This window comes from Mastomys coucha, unplaced genomic scaffold (genome assembly GCF_008632895.1).
Source record: "Mastomys coucha isolate ucsf_1 unplaced genomic scaffold, UCSF_Mcou_1 pScaffold21, whole genome shotgun sequence".
NCBI classification, from domain to species: domain Eukaryota; kingdom Metazoa; phylum Chordata; class Mammalia; order Rodentia; family Muridae; genus Mastomys; species Mastomys coucha.
In genome coordinates, this window is record NW_022196904.1 from 165094774 (window position 1) to 165112145 (window position 17372).

Here is a 17372-nt window from a genome sequence, read left to right on the forward strand (position 1 = left end):
TAAATGGTTTCAAGATCCACAGTCAAACTGATTGCTGCCAGAGTTTACTCCAGGTCGACGTCCTTTGACATGTGGGTGAATTTGCTCTACCACACTTCCCCTGCTTCAATGTCAAGAATTGGATTGCAGCTCAGCTGACTCACAGTCATGGGCTTCCCTACACACTACTGGGCCAACACCAATGCTTTCATACATTGTTTCTGTGGGTTCTCATTGTGATGCTGCAGGTTTAGGAGAGGACATGCTGTTATCTCTGATTTTTGTCCAATAGGATTCTGAACACACTCTGCTTCCCCGTTTGAAGCAGTTGTGTGAAATTGTTGCTGATTCCTCCCAACTGACCATCAGTGAGTCAGCCAGAATGATTACTTGGCATCATGTCGACCACTATTTCCCAACCTACAAGTGCATCACGCATTTGGTGTGCTAGGGAGCCGCCTTAGGTGTGTCGTTTTCCAAGGTTTCCTCATTTCCACCAGCTTCCTGTTTGTCACTTCTCTAGCTTCTAACTGTCACTGCAGACAAAGCTCACTCTTCAGCCTGATGTCAAAAGCAAAAGTGCAGGAGTGCTCTGGACAGATGACGCTCACCTAACCAGGTAAGAACGGAGATTCATCCCAACCAGGAGACAGATAAGAGTGGCCATCAGGAGCAAGGGCTCTGCAATGGGACTCTCTGCATGCCCTTCCTAGACCTGTTGGCTCTGTGACCTTGGTCAGATCGTAAGTGTCTTGAAGCCTTTGCTTTGCTACTTGTCAGCAAGGATACTATTAGTAACAAATTTATGGAGCTTTCCTATATTTAAGTAATGTAACTTAGACATTGAAGGCTATGTCTTAAATGTTTTCAATAGATACTATTATTAGTTCCAGTTTTTAAATTATATATAACATACACAGATAGGATTTTAGAATAGATATAGCATATATGCAAACTGATATTCATAAGCAGAAAAGTGTGATTTTAAAATTTAGACATCAATTGGATATATAGTAATGGATTTCTGGTATCAGTGTCTTATTCTAACAGTAAGAAAACTAATAGAAACCTTTGTAGGGAACTTACACTGTAGTGTGTTATGTCTGTTGGGTCCCTTCATCCTCAAGGTCACACTGTGAGAAAAATCATGATGTTTATCTTACTGCTACTAACAAAGAACTAGGACACAAGGCGGTTAGCATCCTTACCCACAGTCAGGGAGCAGCCTGTTTGTGAAGAGGTGGAAACTTACAGGCTGATGTTAGGAGCAGCCAGGAGATGAGTTTGATTGCTCAGACGGTGGTGGCCTTGGCAGTGGAGTGTGGCTGTATGTGGAAACGTGCAAGGCGGGACTTTGGAAGTGTGCACCGGGAAGTGTCACATCCCTAGACACTGAAGGCAAGTGTGATGACTTGGTGGAAAGTCCATCTGTTCATTGTCTCTGCTTGCTCTCTGGGCTGAAAGGCAGGATGCAGATGACCCCACTACTTGTCTTCTAAACTAACAACTGAACAAAGACAAGGTCATCAAAAAAAAAAAAAAAAAAACTTAAAATACGCCTTGAAAAGGCCATGCTCACTGGCTTAGATGACTAAGACTCCAAGTAACTTCCCCTGTATTTGGTTCTTCCATGAAGCACCAGCCTTCCCTGTCATCACTCCCCTTTTCTATTTTAATTCTAGTCATCAACAGAGATGGATAAGATTAACCCACGAACATTAAATGTTTTATGCCAGGCATGCCTGTGATGTGGCTATTTTTAACAACAGCTTGTTTGATACCTGGAACCTTAAGCGCTGGTGGATTCTTGGATTTTGAAAATAAAATTAATCCAGAAGTGTGGATGAATGCTGTAAGTCTCCTACAAACTGCTTCAAAGAAAATGGATTAGTGGGTGGTAAGATTATAAAAGGTCTAGCCCTCCTGTGGCAAAACTCTTAGATAACAGAAACGGTTTGTAATTTTTTTGTAACTGTCAAGTTGGTAAATTGGCTTCTTTGACTAAATGACTGATTCTTTATAGCTGTAAAAGGCAGAACGTATTATGTCATGTATTTTATATATAAAATTTTAAATTCATGCTTTTAAACCTATTTGGCTATTTCATGACAGAATTCTTTTGGCATGGAATTTTACCATCTCTAAAGCCTAGAGGAGAGTCAAAAGGCAGGTAGCAAGTAAATATAACTTTGTCAGAAAAAATCAATGCTAAATATGCACCCCAATATTTTAGTAGATACTTCCCAGCATCCTTTTATTTTTATAATGACTTATGTAACAAATTTAATTTTATAACTATCTACAGCTATAGTTGTAGCTGTATAATGGGGGGTTGATATAAACTACCCCCATTAACTTGTTTATCACTTTGTCTAGTTTTTCTTCTGGTGTCTCCTAAGAGGAGGAGTTACAAATAACTCTATGTCCTCTACAGAGTGAAATAATCATGTACAATGGTTACCCCAGTGAAGAGTATGACATCACTACCGCTGACGGGTACATTCTTGGCATCAACCGGATTCCCCATGGGAGAGCACAGACCGGGCAGACAGGTACAGGAGATGTGCCTTTTGGGGAGAAACATACATGACTGAAATTTAATGCTAGCTATTCAAATTGGTTTAAGTTACTGCAGTGGCCTTTTAATGGCTAATGAGGAAGTTCATCCCACCCCCCCCACACACACACACACTTCTCTAAAGACTCAAAGGACAAGACAGATTCTAGAAGAAATCAAACATGCAAAAGTATGAACTTATATTCTAAAAGGGAAAGCTAACTGCACCCAGCCTATGCTGAGAGTGAAGTAAGTGTAAACAAAAGATTTGCAAAAGATCAAGGATAGCCCATTCATTGATCTCTGCTTACCAGATTGGTCCTGCAGCCTCTTTCCTACCAAGCTTATTCAGGGGTAGCCCAGACCACCAGAATCATAGTGTGCTACATTCTGCCCCTCTTCTAAAGAGATACATGATTCAAGGGCTCCCAAATGAAAACTCAGAGTGGTGTGTGGACAAAATATAGTTTTTCAAGTTAGATTTAAATGTCAAGTAGCCAACAGACACATTGTAATGGAATAATGGAATATCTATTCTAGGAGAGGATTAAAAATTATGCACTGTTACCTACATTTCAAATTAGAAGAGCCTCCTGGATCTTTGTTTGTTTGTTTGTTGATTGATTGATTGATTTTAGTTTTGTCTTTGTTAAATCAGGCAACAGGGAGAAAGAGCTATGGAGAGAAGAATTTTATAGAAATAACTTTAAGGAGAGAAAAATTTGTAAAGATATGAAGTTCAAAACCACTTGCTAGCTATGTTACTAATGTACATTTTTAATCACTTAAAGCTCTCAGAACACTAACCATCTCCATTTCAAGATGATGAGACCAGGCAGCTTCAGAAACAGGCACAGAGTCATTTAAATAATAGGTGACGAAAACAGAGTTTAAATGTGGGCAGACTGACCAGCCTGGACTGTTACATCCTTAAGTTACAGTGCTGGTTTTGCTGCTGCTGTTGTTGTTTTGTTGTGTTTTAATCAACAGCCTTACTTCCTCCCATTCCACTGAGTAATCTGTCCCTCGGGAACTTGGGACTGGGTAGAAGGATGGCCAGAGTTTATTCTGCTTTCATAGTTGGCAAATGCCCCCCTCCCCATGAGCAAAAGCTGAAGAATAGGGTGAAAATCCAGCAAGGACCTAATCTGTGCCTGCTTACCCGTCCCTCCTCTTTCTCCTTAAAACTAATAAAGAACTGTATTAACCATCAAAACTTTTACATTGAGCTTCTTCCGAGACAGGCATGTAGATGCTACTCAACAAAGAATAGGATTATGCACTAACAAATCCAATGTAAAGTGAAAATACCAGGAGAAAAAGATTGTTTAATGCACCTAAGTAACTGAATATAGTTCAAAGCCACAGTGCACCGTAGTGCTGTGCACTTGTGAGCTCCTGGCTCTCTAGGAGGGAAAGTTCAAGTCTGTCCTGTGTGGCTTCTAGAAAAAGTATCATAACACTCATAGTTAGCCCAAGAAAAAATTACGATCGGAATTAAAGTATGGCTTATAGTGAATATAGATTGATTTGTAACCATGGTACGGCTGGAAAACTGCAAGCCAAACCATCATGAAGCGATACCTATAAACGCATGCGTAGAGGGGAACCATCACAGGTGTGTGTTTGGACTTGGCAACACAATGAGGCATTTCTGCTCTGAAACTTGTGACCAAGTAGACGATTTAGAAAAGTTACTTAATTATTTAAAGCTTGGTTTGCACAAAATCTGTAAAATGTTCCTCAAAATAGAAGTTAGTTGTAAATTTCCCTCGCAAGTCAAGAAGCTGACGCATGCGCAAATAGTCATCTCAATACCTTGATGTTGTGCGTCCTCTGACAGGGGTGATATAAATACAATACACTAATATACTAGTGACAAGAGGAGGAGACGTGCTGTGTGTGTGTGTGTGTGTGTGTGTGTGTGTGTGTGTGTGTTTCTATAATGTCCCTGGATGTAAATTTCTCTTGCTTTCTCTCTTCCCACCCAGGTCCCCGGCCTGTTGTATATATGCAGCATGCCTTGTTTGCAGACAATGCCTACTGGCTTGAGAATTTCGCCAATGGAAGCCTCGGGTTCCTTCTAGCAGATGCAGGTTTTGATGTCTGGATGGGAAACAGTCGGGGGAACACTTGGTCAAGGAGACATAAAACTCTCTCAGCGAACGAAGAGAAATTCTGGGCTTTTAGGTAAATTGCATAAAATTTCTGCCAGGTTGGAGGGGGTTCCTTTAAATACAAACTTGTGGCTAATGCATAATATTTCAGGTCATAAGATAACTATGGCTTCTAATATTTCCTGAAGTGGAAAGCAGAAATAAAATTTGATTCTGCTGGTGTCTTTTTCAAATCTTTTCTCTTAGACAATCCATTTTGGAAAAATGGTATGGATATTATACTTATTTTAAAAATTGTAACTGAGATTATATTCCATATTGGCAGGTATGGTGGCTCACACTTTTAATGTCAGAACTGGGGAGGGAGGAGGATTTCCATGAGTTAGAGACTAGCCTGGGTTATATTGTGAATTCCAGACCAGCCATAGTCAGGTCCTTGTTAAAATAACATGACTGTACATCAAATAACAAATAAATAGACAGCAACAAAAAATAAAAGAGACCCATAGAAGGGAAGAGAGAAAGATTATATAGCATACCCTTTTAAGAAAAGCTCTGGTAGGATGTTTTAAAAATATTAATGAACAGTAAATAAAATTTTCTTTTGATATTTTGACAATTTATTTTAGTAAACTATTTTCTGCTCTCACTAAGAGGCCTGGGTGGTCCCTCATAGGCTTCCCTTCCAAAGGACCTAAGTACCAAGTTGACTGGCATCCTGCTCAAGGACAGAGATCACATCATTTTTGTACCAGTTAATAGTCATCACTCCCTGAGTAGGGCTGGCAGAGAAAAGGAACAAAGAGTTAATGTTCCAGCTGTGGAGGAGGGGGGCACTATTACAGAAACACTCTGGGTTTCTAATCTTTAGCAGGAAATGTGGGGCTATTTCCCTGTGAGGTACCACAACAATTCTCTCACACTTCGTCAGATCAATTTATTGATCTCCTCCTGTGTGAATTTTACAAGTTCATGGGGTGCTTGATCCTACTGATTGTAATACGGTCCTTTTTGTTCTCCTCTATGGATACTAGTTGAACGTAAGATTTTGGTATTGGCGTTATAGGATATTGAATACACACACACACACACACTGAGAACATCAGGTTAAGTACTTACTAACGGTCAAGTCATTTCTTCCATACAATCTAAGCTCTGTTGTAGTTCATTTCTCAAGTGGACATTTAAACAACTTCTCTTGTTACTCAACTAGTGACAGAATCATACTTGACAAGGATGGGTATTGACTAACAGTTGTCAATACCATAGGGGATTCAGGAGAGAGAGAGAGACAGAGACAGAGAGACAGACAGAGACAGACAGAGACAGACAGAGACAGAGACAGAGAAAGGCAGACACAGAGAGAATGATAACAGGAGAAGGAAATAGAAAGGAGTGTGAGAAGGGAGAAGGCCGGCCTGAGAGAACACGCTTACTTAGTCCTACAGCCTTTCCTGTTGTCAGAAAGTAAACAGAATAAATGCATACAAAGTTGCGATCATCTACATTTAACTGGGTGGATAATGTTATACACACCAAATAAGCAGATCGCTCAGGGTTTCTGTGTGAAACAGAATCAAGCAAGTGCCTGAGTTTTAAAAGTATAGTTGTATGTATTTACAGATTGTTTCATTTTGCAGCTTTGATGAAATGGCCAAGTACGACCTCCCAGGGATAATAGATTTCATTGTGAATAAAACAGGACAGGAGAAGTTGTACTTCATTGGACATTCACTCGGCACTACAATAGGTATGTTTACAAGAGTTAATGTTGTCAGTCCGTTAAATTGGATTGAAGTAATTGCTTGCTCTTTTTTAATGGATGCCCTTCTTTCTCTATCCTGTGCTGAGAAAAATCTTCCTATTCTGTGTATCTGGGAACCTGTAGTCCAGGGGCCATGACTATGAATCCAATCTTCCCTCCTTTTGGGGCACAGTCACACACATGTCATGGTGACATAAGTTTCCAGAAATAGTTTATGTCCAAAGTTCAGTGAGATAATTCTACAGATAAGGGTTCCAGGTGCCCTTTTAAGCAGAGAGGACAAAGCCTAAGGCAAGAGGACAATGTCAACAAAAGATTAAAATCCCTATCAGTCACACCTGCCTCACAACCCAGTGTAATTTAAATAAATTAAAAGGGAGAGGCTCGTGTAAACTGAGCAAATGGAAACTAATTGGTCACATGTGTGTGTGAGCTGAAACACTGAAACTTGCTCTAATAAATCAGCCAGCCTTATGACCTGCTTTAGCATTTACAAAGCAGCATTTAGATGCATAAAACAAGACAGTTTAACTTGTTCTCTATTTTCAAGTGTAGACATTATGATTTCCTAGACATTTGGTTGTATTTGTTTTTTGTTTGTTTGTTTGTTGTTTTAATCTGTAACACTGGGCCTAGATCCCAGGGGCTCAGACATTCCAGCCAAGGGCTCAGTGGTAACCGAGTCGCACATTTACTCCAAACTTTCCACTGACCATTTTGAAAAGAAATCAAAGCTCTTGTTCCAAATAAAAGTTTAAAGAAAATAAATACAGATGAAGTAAGAGCAAGTTTTGAATTTGTTACTCATCTTCCACTGAAGAGTCTTTAGGAGACTTAGTCATGTGACGTTGTGACATTTTAGGTTGGGTAAAACAGCAAGAAAAGAAATGCATCTTATAATATTTCCATATTGCACAAGCATATCCATCATTGCCATTACTATTAATCACCAAAGAGAAATGCTTATAGGCATTTTACAAGCCTGGGAGAGCAAGTGAGCAGGAGAGAACACAGATAAAAAGATTATCAACATACCAATAAGAGACCCAAAGAAGGCCAGACAAATACATCATAATTATATCATATCCAGTACTTCCGGAACATTTGCTATGTTTAGGGATCTGTGTTCAGTACTCTTTCTCCCATGGTCTCCCAAACAACACCACTGATGCAGAACACGGATTGAGAGCAGGTTTGTTAGACCCCACCAGTGGGATGCAGACACTGAGGACACAGTATAAGGGGGAAGGATGAGACGTGCATCCAGGAAAGTGGGCAGGACTTAACATACTTACTGAGCTTCAAGGAAAATACAGTAAATGAGACCATCATACCCTGTTACAACTGTCACATTTGGGCATGAACATGCTTAGTTTGATCCATTGTTTGGAAGTCGTTTACTAGCTCTGACTCTAGCGAGCACATGTCCATAAAGTGCACTGTCTGTCGTTGTGGCAACCAAGGAACTCATTCCCACACATTTCCAAACATCCTCGGAAGGCAAATTGTGTACCTGGCAGAGTCAGTTGCTCAGTTAATTCCCATGATTCAAACAGTGTTAGCAGTTCAGTACGTAATTTCCAGGAGTCCTTGTGAGTATGTCTCCAGCAGAGACTGAACAATGCATCTTGGGATAGTGAACTACCCAGATACCCACCATAGCTTCCTCAGGTACAATACTGATCCCTACCTTTTTCCTCAAGGATATAAATGGGTGCCATGCCACTACCGAAAAAAAAAATGGAGACACCTAAGCCTTTCTGGTATCACTGTGGATCCAAGAAAAATATCTTCACTTTGGAAAGCTGGAAACAGTGTGGGTAGGGTCTGAATATCCAGGAAGGCAGCAGGGCCAATAGCAATGAAATATTACTCTATAATAGACACGAAAACGTGAGGGATACTTGCAAACAACTGTAGAAAGAACTGCTTTGTTTGTGTCTTGTGAACTCACTGTTTACTTCTAGAAGCTTCGTGACTCAACAAGCATCTTAGAATTGTAGATGACCAGCATGCTTGTGTGCTCAGGAAATAAGGTTCCTACAGGTCACCAAGCAGTAGCTCCTTTAGCAGATCATTCCTCACCCGTCAGCAACTACCATCTCCTCTAAATGAGTTAAGTTGTTTAGCAATAGCATTAAAGAAAATTATAAACTTGTGACTCGCTAGAACTTAAGGCAGATTATCTTGGCAGAACAGAGAACCTTTCCAGTTCATCCCCTTGATCACTGCAATAGGAAGCCAAAGTACAATAATGCAGAAACCCTCTTGCTCCCATTGATTAAAATTTTGCATACGTATATCGAATTTTTACGAGATTGTCTTGTCTCCTATTCTCCCAGGGTTTGTAGCCTTTTCCACTATACCTGAACTGGCACAAAGAATCAAAATGAATTTTGCCTTGGGTCCTGTGATCTCGTTCAAATATCCCACAAGCATTTTTACCAGTTTTTTTCTACTTCCAAAATCCATAATCAAGGTAGGCTCCTCGTTTTGCCAAATTTTATCTCAGGATCTCATCTTGTATTATAGATCCTCATTCTTTTATAATCTGTATAAAATAGAAATAAGAACTTTAGACAAAATCCGTGAGTCCATGAGGATGTACTTGAATGTATGCATGTGTGTATATCTGTGTCATAGCATCTGTAGGTATCATATGAAATGTACTAGATTCAGTCACTTACAGAGAGCCGAGTGTAGACTTGAGCTGAGCTGAGTTCCACACCAGTTTATTATTTACTCATTCATTTTAATGGTCTGTTTTGTTGGGCAACTCAATGAGTTCAAAAGACATTCTTCAGATTACATATGATTATGAATGCCTTGGTTTGACATTAGAAGCCCCTCACTAATTTACATTTTACCCATGAGTTTACTCTACTAAAGCACCTAGATTTATTCCAGCACCTCAATATCTTATAGTTCAAGTATTCATCTAAATACTTATTGGTCACTTTTAAGCAGTAAAGTAGTTGTTCAATAAACAAGTGTGCATTTAGAATTCTATTCACCCAAAAGTTGTTTCTGTTTTATCTTCCATTGGTTTCAGTTTCTCATGGCTGCAAATAGCATATCTTGAAGCATAACATTAATAGTTTGTTAATATTTTACTGTAGTTTTGGAATGATGGTAAAAATGACTTTGTGTGAAAATGAAACCAGAAAGCCAATTAGACAGTCACAATAATTCTTATAAAAAGAAGATAAGGCCCTGCTTTGTGATAGAGTTGAGGGAATAAGAGAAAATATTAGTGAGCACACAAGGAAGATCTTTTCCTATAGCCAAATGACAGGTTACACACCAGTCTCCCTGCTTTGTTTACTTTGAGCAGACGTAATGAAACAACTATCTATTTCAAAATATGTTGTCGTCAGTTAACTTTGGCTTCTATCTATATCTGGGCAGGGTTGGCTAAATGATTTTGTTTCTTGTCTGTCTATTCATCTGCCTGCCTTCCTTTTTTCTTTCCTTTGTCCTTTCGTTCTTTCATTCTATCTTTCTTTTTCTTTCTCTTGCGGTCTTTTGAGACCCCACACACACACACTAAATTATTGCTACAATCATTGAACTTAGAGCAATCATCCTGTTTCTATATCTTCTGCCACCACACTCAGCTGAGCAAACTAGTTTGCTAAACAAAATTTGGAGTAGACACACCCAACTATAAAGGCGTCAGTTTTGTAAAATGGATTGCTCTTCTTTCAAACATCAGATGTAGTCTGATAATGCTTCCATTTTATCACGGTGTGCATTCCTATCTGTCAGAAGTGTGCTGCCTCTTTAAGACCTAACTCTTAGATTCACTTGACACTGGTTTTCTATGCAGTTCCTGGACTCCACCAGTGATCTGCCCACACTTATACTCACAAGCCCTAGATATTTTAACAGGCTGTACTTGTGCCATCATTGCGGATTGATGTCCAGGGCTAACTTCTCTTTGGTATTTCATTCTCCACTTTTGGTCATGAAGACTGATTAGTTTAGGGCAGAAAGACACAGCCACTGTGTACATAAGAAATACAGATAGACCCATGTTTCCTTTTTATTCAGTAGCATTTCATCTTAAAGTGAAAACATCTTTCATCTTTCTTACCATAGAGTGAGAACATGGCAATCTCTGTCTAGACAGATTACTTCTCCATAGTGGAGCCCCCTGGAATTGGAGAAGTGAACTAAAACGATGACCTTCTGCATTTGGAAACAGATGCCTACCACTACTCAACTAAGGAAAATAGATGCAAATATAAGTAGATTGCCAAATTAGTTCACTTTTTTTTGGGGGGGGGGCGTTGTAAAATGTTTTATTTTAGAAAAGAGATGAGAGAAAAGGTAGAGAAGTAGAGGCCGCCCATGCCCATGTGGAAAGAGGGGGAAGGGAGAGTTAAGACAAGAGTCAGAGGTTAAGAGAGAAGAGAGAGAGAGAGAAAGAGACTGGTTCACTCTTATAATGAAGGAAATACAAGGTACTTAAGGAGACATCCTAAAAAGTTTTTTTTTCTTTATTTTCACAGCTTATATTTGGTACCAAAGGTTTCTTTTTAGAAGATAAGAAGGCAAAGAAGTCTTATATCACAGTCTGCAACAAAAAGCTACTCCGACCAATGTGTAGTGAATTTATGTCCCTGTGGGCTGGATTCAACAAAAAAAATATGAATATGGTATGTATAATAACTATATATACATTTGATGCTTTCTTTTGATTTATGTTTATCTCTTATACTACATAAATATATGATATGTATAATATATAAATACATATACTATATAAATGCATAGGTGTTACTAGCCCTCAAAGGCAGGCATTTGATATGCATGAAGAATTGAGTATTTCAACAGATCATGATCATCAAAACTGGAGAAGGAAAAGCCCATCCTCTGTCAAAGTTAAGAGACCGAATGCTTCCTGATGAGGGCTAAGTTAATTCTCACGTGACTGCAAGCAGCTACAACTTATAGCAATTTCAGTTCACTTCATTTGGGCATATTAATTTAAAAATAAAATTCTAGGAAAGGAGACGTTTGAGTAAGTGGTGCATTTACTACATGGCTGCAGTCATTAATGTGTGAATCTGAATTTGAATAAAATCCATGGCTTAATGTGAAAAGATTAGTACAGAATGCAAGGAAATGGAATCTCCTACTTAGGAAGAAGTTAGTTAGACTTCTGTTTTATTAGGAACTCATTTCCTGTTGAGAATACAAGAAGGAGAAGGAACCCACATTTGAGGAGTCGAGTGGTTACAAAGCTCTCCCTGCAATAGTCCCACGAGAATTTAGCAATTACAAATTAGAAAGAATACACGACAGTTAAAAGGAATCCATTTCCAAAGGAGATGTTCCCCACCCCACCTCTCCCCCAAGCTTTCAGAGGCTACACCCATGAGGTACAACGGATCAAGAAGTTAACTTGTTCAGAAGTTAAGATGTTTTTAATGGGTTTCTTTCACGTGGGCCATTAAGATCTAAAGTCCAAGGATGGGTATCATTTGACCCCCATTATTTTCACTGCCAAGATCTCCATGAAGATTAAAATAATCTTTCAAGGAAACTGATTTCCTATTGTATGCTTACACTCTTACAGTATGTCATCTTGCCACAAGAACCTAACAGGTTGAGAGCATGAGCTATAATGGATTCATTTATTTATTTACTTATTTATTTGCTTACTTACTTACTTATTTTTATGGTTTTCAGAAACATGGCCACACAGTGGCTGAGACTGGCCTTGATTTTGATCCTACCCCTACTACCCTGTGCTAGGATTAAAGGTGTGCCCTGCCACGTCTACTAGGCTAAGATATTTATTCTGTAGATAATATATATATGTATATATATATGTATATATATACATATATATATATATAACTCAAATATCTTTTAAAAATTGAGCAAAGTCCTAAAGATGATAAATAACAACATGCAGACCTGAAATCTAGGGTGTGTAGTCTTTGGCAGCCCACATGTCTGTTTTGCACATATCAATCCTGGACCTGCAGACATAATCCTTGTGTTTGCACATAGCCCTTCCACTGGTTGTTTTTCTTTACACCAAGAATCAGACTTCGTGAAGGTTGTTTTTTTCCCCCTCAGGAAACACATCCCAAGTTACCCTAAATCCACTCACAGTCAAAGGTTTCACATGCACACATATTCACAGAGAAGGTGCTGCTGTCTTCTTCAAAGCACCAGTATTGGTTATACGCACTTGATTGTTCTCTGCTTCTGAGAGATGTAGTTCATCTCTTTAGCTGACTGCTTTTAACTTCCTAGAGTCGACTGGATGTGTACATGTCACATGCTCCCACCGGATCATCTATCCAGAACATTCTGCATATAAAACAGGTAACATCTTTCTCACAGAAAGTCAGCCAGCCCTGTATTTGTTTCAATGAATGCAAAAGGTCTTAATCCACCTTCTCCATTGGCGTGTGTCTAGAAGATGAGAATATCATCTCCACTTTGTTCTTGCTGACTCTTAGGGTGTTGATTTTCCTGGACTTCAAGAGAAAGAGTTTTGTGGTAGATAACAACTGTGTGAGGCAAATCAATCCCATTTTAAGCTAGAGCTGGTAAAATATGCCCTCAGCTGAAGTAAAGGGTACACGGAGGCAAGCTGAGCTTCCTCTGAGGGAGAGGTATCTGGGATTTGACTGTCTAACGGGGCTTACTTGTCCATGAGGTTCTTCCTTCAGACCAAGAAAAACCATTTTCCTCTCTTTGTAGGACAGCATTCTCCATATTGATCAGACATTTCTCTCTTGCTGGGAACCCAGCACCCTTTTCCCTCCACACCTGACATTTCTCTAAGACTCGCTGTCATTCTGATGATTCCTACTGAATATTCTCTCTCTAAAACATTAATTTCAGCTTTACCGATCTGATGAATTCAGAGCTTACGACTGGGGAAGTGAAGCTGAAAACATGAATCGCTACAACCAGGTGAGCCACTCAGAGACCGACTGCACGAAGCATAGGGTTTTGAGAAATTTGGATGAGAAATTGAGTGAGAACACTCCTATCTGATAACTTCTGACATTTGTAAGGATGGGGTTTTTTATTGTTATATATCTACAGACCTTTGTAATCTGCAGACTTTTAGAGATGAAGAAGCAGACAAGGAGAGTGAATCTCTTACATTCATTCTACCTAGAGTGCTAGATATTAGATATATAAATATTGTTTTGTCTCAATCTTCAGCATTTATATTAACTTTGCATAGCTGTTACTCTTGCTTCTTTATTTCAAATTACAGTAAGAAATAACCAATGGTAATTTTTTTAAAAAAAAAGTTGAATAAAGCTGGAAATTGTTTCACAACAATCTTTATTCACATCCTAGTTAAATAAATAGGTGGTTCTGATGGAAACAAACAGAATTGTAGACTCATTTAGCACTAGCTTTTACTATGCCCTTAGTCACTTTTCTCTTCTTCTTTGGATTGGGACTGGACTTCTAAATGTTAAATAATCACATTGAAGTTAAATTTTGAATTGACTTTTTCCTACAGTGTGAGCCACCAAGTTTTTATTTCATTTTTAAATATGAGAACCTCCAATTTCCCCAGAACCACTTGTTGCAAAGCTTGTCTTTTCTCCAGTGCATGGCTTTTACAGTTTTGAGTGTGTGTCATTAATTTCTGGGTCTTCTATTATATCCAGATGGTCTACATGTCTGCATTATTTTTTTAACTCTCTAAAATATTTTATTGTGAAAACAAAGAAGACGCCATTAAACATAGATACAGAATCAGGCATTTAGTATTTGAAAATGCATGATAATATTGACAAAATTATCTTACATAATTTTTAAGATTTATTTGTTTGTTTTACATATGTAAATATTTTCCCTGCATGATATGTGTACTATGTATGTAACTTCTAACAGTGGAGGTCAGAATAGGATATTTTGTTCCTTGGAACTGAATCACAGAGAGTTGGAAATTGCCGTCTGGGTGCTGTGAACCCAGGTCCTTTGTATGAGTAGCAAGAGCTTATTTTAAAAAAAAATATGATATTATTTTATCATTCAGTACATTTCAAGCATAGCCTCCTCTCTCTTCCCTCTTTCTGTCCCTTCTCCCTCTCCCCCAGATCCACTGCTCCTCCATTTCCTTTCAGAAAAGAGCAGGCCTCCCAGGGATAGCAACTGAATTCAGCATGACAAGATACAGTAAGACTAGGCATATGGCCTCATATCAAGGCCACCCAGTAGGAGGGAAGAGGTCCAACTCTAACTATAGTACATTTGAAATTAGAAATTGTGATGTCTCAAACATTATTTTTCTGCTTAGAATTGCTTTGGTTATTTGTGTCCTTTTTTATTTCCAAAGTTTATAGCATTTTCATCTCTCTATAAAGAAAATCATAAGAATTTTGGTGAGGTTGCTTTGGATCTGTAAAGTGCTTTTGTACCAGCCACTGTTGTGACCTTTCAAGAGCCCTCATCCTTTACAAAATGTCAGCAAACAAACCTTCCTTCACCCGTAAATGGCTTGAAATCCTCATTCTGTCACTATTTCTTCTAATGCTTTTAAAGATAGAAGTAGAAAAGGCATACGTCCCCCTCTATTCTTTCCTAACCTTTGGAAAAATCTATTTGGGATCTTTTTCTGTTATGCAGCACTCTAGAAAACTTGCTTTTCTAGTCTTGCCTTTTGAAGTCCTTTGTATCAGTTGGGAACAATTCCTCCTGTCCTGAATTTCTATAGTGTAATGCTCTGGGCTTCCCACACACACACACACCCTTATATTAGCTACTCATCTTCCTGACCCTCCTATACTATTGGCATCCCCCTAAGATTCTTTACCAATTCCTTTTATTGGGGGAATTTAGTCATTCCTGGAGCCTTAATTCAGAGAATCCATACTCTTTGTCCTGAGTTTGACAGAATTGATCTTCAACTTACCCCTCTCTAGTCATCCCACAGCTCATATGTTATCTGTATTAACACAAGGGCTCAGAAAAATGGCTCTGCTTTGTTTCAAAGTTTCTAAGAGTTCTTAGCTTGGTACATTGGTAAGTTTATTGCTCCTGGATATGGTCCACACATTGGTCCTTCCCTGGGAGGCCCTCCAGCACACAGCTTTACCTGTTTTCTTCATTACTTTTCTGTTGATATGATATAACACCATGACCACAATAACATGGTGTGGATTTTGAAACCTCAAATTCCACTCCTAGTGACACACCTCCTCCAACAAGGCCACACTTTTGCAATTAATAGCAAACAGCTCCATCACCTGGAGACCATGTTTTCAAATATATGAGCTTATGGGGCCCATTCTCATGCAAACCACCACACCCTTAAAAGTCCAGATTCAGTGCCTTGTTAGCTATCTTTCCTTGCATGGATCTTTTACAAACTCCCTAAGGGAGAGATCATACATTGCATGGGAAATCCACGCCCCCTCTTTGTCTGACAGCTATACTCACAGCAGATGTCTGTGTTTAAAAAAAAAAAAGATTTGCAGGCTTTTCATTCATTTGAAATCGAATGTTGCTAATGAAGGCGTCTTTTCATGATTACCTTTTGTCTCTCTCTCACAGAGTCGCCCTCCCTTGTATGACCTGACCACCATGAAGGTACCCACTGCCATTTGGGCTGGTGGACATGATGTGCTCGTAACTCCTCAAGATGTAGCCAGGATACTTCCCCAGATTACGAATCTACGCTACTTCAAGCAATTTCCAGATTGGAACCATTTTGATTTTGTCTGGGGCCTTGATGCCCCTCAAAGACTATACAGTAAAATCATAGGTTTGATGAAAGAATATCTCTAAATACAGTCCATCAGTTTTTCAGTCAAAATTTGCTTCCAGGCCTATGAGAGGCTTAGGAGAACCCCTGGGGAATGGCGAGCTTTCCTCCAGCGTTCACTTGCTGTTGCGAAAGTGGTCCTGGGACTCAATGCTCCACCCCAGAGAGATTTGACTTGTACTACTCTTTTCTCAAAGGAAAGTCTAAGTCTGAAAGGTCAGGGAGTTAGCCTCCGGACGAAGAGCAGGGGCAGGCTTTCTTTCCAACCCAAGATGATCTAGTGAGCATTTCTCTACTAACTGCTTAATTGAGAAAATTGTTAAGAAATGACTTTCTCAAAAAGCTGAGGATGTAGCTCTGGTAGGTAGCATGGGCAAAGCCATGGGTTTGAACTTAATATATTACACTCTCTTGTTTTGTTCAACTATAAGCATGGGAAAGTGGCCTAAAGAGAAAGGCTCTGTCAAGGCAGTCATTTGGACACACATTGTGCGACTCTGACTACCTGAATTCACAATTTGACCAGAAGGTATTATAAATAAGGCACGAAAGAAATCTTAGCTCCCATGAACAAACAGAAAATAAAATAGTAGTATGGAATACAATCGAAAGTTAAGTTTCCAGCTTATTATACTACGACAGACTGGCAAGGGGATAGAAAACAATCGGAAAAGTGAACTAAAAATACATTGTCTATTACTAAAATTGTCTACTATAGGACAGAGACCAAAACAAAGATAAGTGAAGAAGGCCAACTGATAGCAGTATATTAGAGCCAGCTGTGAGAAAAAAACAAGAATCTTAGGTTATAACATCTGTATTCATGTGATATTTTAAGCAGCACCTGGAAAGCCTCATTTAGAACTAGAACATGAAGTGCAGAGGAAAAAGAAAGGAACGTAGGAAGAGAGGAGGGAAGGAAGAAAAGAAGGACAGAAGCTAGCTAGCTAGCTAGCTGTTTGGGCTGAGACGGTGACGGCTCCATGGATAAGAGCACTTGTTGACTTGAATTCAAGGAAAAGTCTGAGTTTGCCTGTGTCCATCTGTAACCCTAGAATTGTGTGGGGAAGCAGATGAGAGTAACTGGGCTTGCTGGCCTCCAACCTAGCTTCTGGTTCAATGAGAGACCCTGTTTCAAGGGAGTAAGTAAGAGAGTGCTAAAATAGGACACCTGATGTCATCTTCTGACTTTTG

At 39.2% G+C, this 17372-nt stretch overlaps 1 protein-coding gene across 6 annotated transcripts; it reads left to right on the forward strand.

The window, feature by feature from the left end:
- The first annotated feature begins 496 nt into the window (after positions 1 to 496).
- On the forward strand, positions 497 to 16789 carry LOC116103753 (lipase member N). 6 transcript variants are annotated; one of them, XM_031390115.1, is made up of 10 exons: positions 497 to 722; positions 1716 to 1831; positions 2414 to 2531; positions 4528 to 4726; positions 6294 to 6403; positions 8761 to 8897; positions 10933 to 11079; positions 12692 to 12763; positions 13289 to 13360; positions 15968 to 16789. In XM_031390115.1, the coding sequence occupies exons 2-10, from the start codon at positions 1718 to 1720 to the stop codon at positions 16199 to 16201; spliced, it is 1203 nt and encodes a 400-aa protein (XP_031245975.1). In that variant the 5' UTR covers positions 497 to 722; positions 1716 to 1717; the 3' UTR covers positions 16202 to 16789. The 6 variants fall into 6 exon arrangements, with proteins under 6 accessions (XP_031245975.1, XP_031245977.1, XP_031245971.1 ...); XM_031390117.1 differs by having other exon boundaries at positions 503 to 598; positions 1662 to 1831; positions 2356 to 2531; XM_031390111.1 differs by having other exon boundaries at positions 503 to 598; positions 1662 to 1831.
- The last annotated feature ends 583 nt before the right edge of the window (positions 16790 to 17372 follow it).